The sequence below is a fragment of the Pteropus vampyrus genome, unplaced genomic scaffold (assembly GCF_000151845.1).
Source record: "Pteropus vampyrus isolate Shadow unplaced genomic scaffold, Pvam_2.0 Scaffold245, whole genome shotgun sequence".
Classification (NCBI taxonomy): Eukaryota; Metazoa; Chordata; class Mammalia; order Chiroptera; family Pteropodidae; genus Pteropus; species Pteropus vampyrus.
Genome location: NW_011889026.1, coordinates 693,438 through 696,156, shown reverse-complemented (window position 1 = coordinate 696,156; position 2,719 = coordinate 693,438). Strand labels below are relative to the sequence as shown.

General features: G+C 42.6%; 2 protein-coding genes across 7 annotated transcripts in view; both read right to left on the bottom strand.

Moving 5' to 3' along the window:
* Nucleotides 1–2,451, bottom strand: part of FAH (fumarylacetoacetate hydrolase) — a 27,423-nt gene extending 24,972 nt beyond the window's left edge. The window contains exon 1 of the mRNA XM_023520051.1: nt 592–2,451. Within this exon, the coding sequence (XP_023375819.1) occupies nt 592–632 (41 nt within the window). The 5' untranslated portion in view covers nt 633–2,451. The remainder of the gene's footprint in view (nt 1–591) is intronic.
* ZFAND6 (zinc finger AN1-type containing 6) overlaps nt 1–2,719 on the bottom strand; it is a 35,139-nt gene that overhangs the window by 9,365 nt on the left and 23,055 nt on the right. The window lies entirely within an intron of this gene.

Here is a 2,719-nt window from a genome sequence, read left to right as displayed (position 1 = left end):
GTTTACACATTTTCCTATACCCGAACTATCGGGAAAGACTGTTGTGGAGGGGACCTAACGCAGGTTTCAGAACCAAATGCAATAGTGCACTCGACTGGCTTACACAACGAAGCGAGCGGCAAGTTTATCATTCACCTTTAAAAAGAAACATCTTAAAACTGTAGAGAATGTTTAGACCTTTAGCATAGGAATACAATTCGAGATTTTGGCAAATTCCTTACTCCATGATGGCAAGTCATCTCAGAGTCCAGTCTTTGCTGCTCTGCCATATGTATGCTACTTTAGATCCTCTCCTCCTGCAGTTCTATAAATATGCACATAAAAAAAGTACCGACAATGAGACAAAAGCTAATGACAAGCATTCGGCTCATTTTTTGGACCTATGTTCCTGAGAGATGGTACGTTTGTCTGGTTTTGGTGTCAAGTTAATTGCTCACGGCTGTGCACGCAGCTTATAACTGATGGCGCTGGGAGTCATGTCAACACAGGCAGGCAGTCTGGCTCCAAAGTCCATGCTCTGAACCAGCGGTTCTCCAAGTGTGGGCCGCGGGGAGGCCAGAGCTGTCTTCGTGCCCTTTTCACCGTGTTGACGTGTGGAAAAGCAATGGTGGGTACAACACCTGGAGCCTCATCGAGGAGCCGAATCCAGACAGTGGCGTCCAAGTATACTACCAGTGGGGTTCTTTACCCCCACGCTCTCAGTTAAGGGAACCGCATTGAATCTTGCCTCTGAACACAGTCTCGTAAGTATTTCTGTGTGACAGACTGGGAAGTACGCATAAAGCATTTCTACTGTGTACAGAAGTGTGACTGAAAAAAGCGCTCAGGCAGCTGTTTGAGTTATAAAAATGTCCTGAAACTTAAAACTTCTGAGAATCCACTGCTGTAAACCGTGCATTCTCAAAGCAGGCAGTATCACCTCAAGGGAGCAGCGATTCTTTGGGGAAAGGGAGTGCCAAAAAAACCTTACCCATTATTTATAAAACACAGATGTACATATAATACACAAATATATATACAGTATATCTGTGACATTTAATTTTTACAGGGGTGGGAGTCCAATTAGGAAAAAACTGTTTAAAAAGGCTCCTTAGGGAGGCAACAGGAAAAAAAGATTGGAAAACACTTCCAAACCACCGATTCTATCCCGTTTCTTAATGACACGAAAATGATAGAAGGATTTAAGGAAGCTTCCGCGCTGGTGCTGATAAACCTTTTAGCACATGGCTGGCAGTCACACGCACCCACGGAAGACAAATACTTCTACAGAAACTCAAGTAAATAGTCACAGATTAAAAGTACGACATGACCACCATGTTGCTACATATCATTACACCTGCTTTTGAACAGTAAGATTAAAACTCAAAAACATGTAACGTTGGCAATTTCCCAAAGCCAAACTGCCCGGCACAGCAGCAGATTATCAATGGTTTTTAAAGCGAGGGGCTTTCTCATAAAAATCTATTATCCTGGCAGATAAAAACCACGAAGGATTCCACAGGGTACTTGGGGGCGGGGGGAAGAATACATCTTATTCATTTATCTTTAGGCCACAAAATGTACCTTTCCATGAGGATTCAGAAAAAGACCCAGAATGAAAAAGGGGACCTTGGTTTACGTGGACGTGCAGAGGCGTAGCCGGGGCAGCTGAGGAGAAACGGAAGTTGCGCCTCCCTTCCACTGAACCTGTGCAGTACGTAAAACAATGTGCGGGCCCATCAGTCTGGCTTTCAGAAAGGGAAGGTGGAGGGAAGAGAACAAAAAGGCAGAATAATTCTTTAATTGCTGTACTGTGGGAATAGAAAGCTACAAATCCAAGGAGGTAAAGAAGGCAGTTACCAGACATAAATAGAAAAACTGATTCGCATGGTATAATTTTCTTTTAAAGTCTATGCATTACAGAGAAATCAGAAAATGTGATTTCTGACTCTTAATAACATTCATAATCAAAACCACAATCCTCTTTACCCCCTGGGATAGCAAATACATAAGCGTTATTCAGAGCTTACTAAGGGCCAGGAACTGTTTTCATTGTTTTACTTATATTACCTCATTTAATGCTCTCCGGAGCCCTCGGCTACTGGTGCTACTGATAGCCCCATTTTTAAAATGAGGAAACTGATATTCAGAGACTTAATAAGTTGCCCAAGGTCACGTACCTAGTGATAAGCAGCTAGGTCTTTTTCTTTATCTAAAAAGCAAACCTAATGACTCTTAAAGTCCATCCTATCCCTACCAATCCTAGAACTCTGTGAGTATTCATGAATTCTTACCCTTTTCATGTAAAGATAATTTAAAATTTCACCCATTATTCAACCTTAAGCTATTATGCTGCTTTAATTAGCTTAAGCAAGCTCTTGAAAAAGTTGGTTTTCCTTTAAGTCGTTTTACCCGAGAAATTCTCAATAGCATAAAAAATTCCAGATTGAATATTTTAAGGCTGCAAATAAATTTCATTACCGATTATTAAAATTCTGACAAAAGAACAGCGATGAACGAATGCAACGCAGACTCCGTGATAACCGCAAACACACGTCAAGCGATCGCCCTCCGCTTCGTTCCCGGTCGGGCCACCGAGTTCCAGTAGCGCTCACTCCCCTCCTTTCCCACTCCAGTTCCACGTCTCCTCGCTTCACGCCTGCGTTATTTTAGCAGCTTTTTCTTTGTTTCACGGTCCCTCTTCCCAATCCACTGATGTACGTTCTCCTAAAGCACCCGG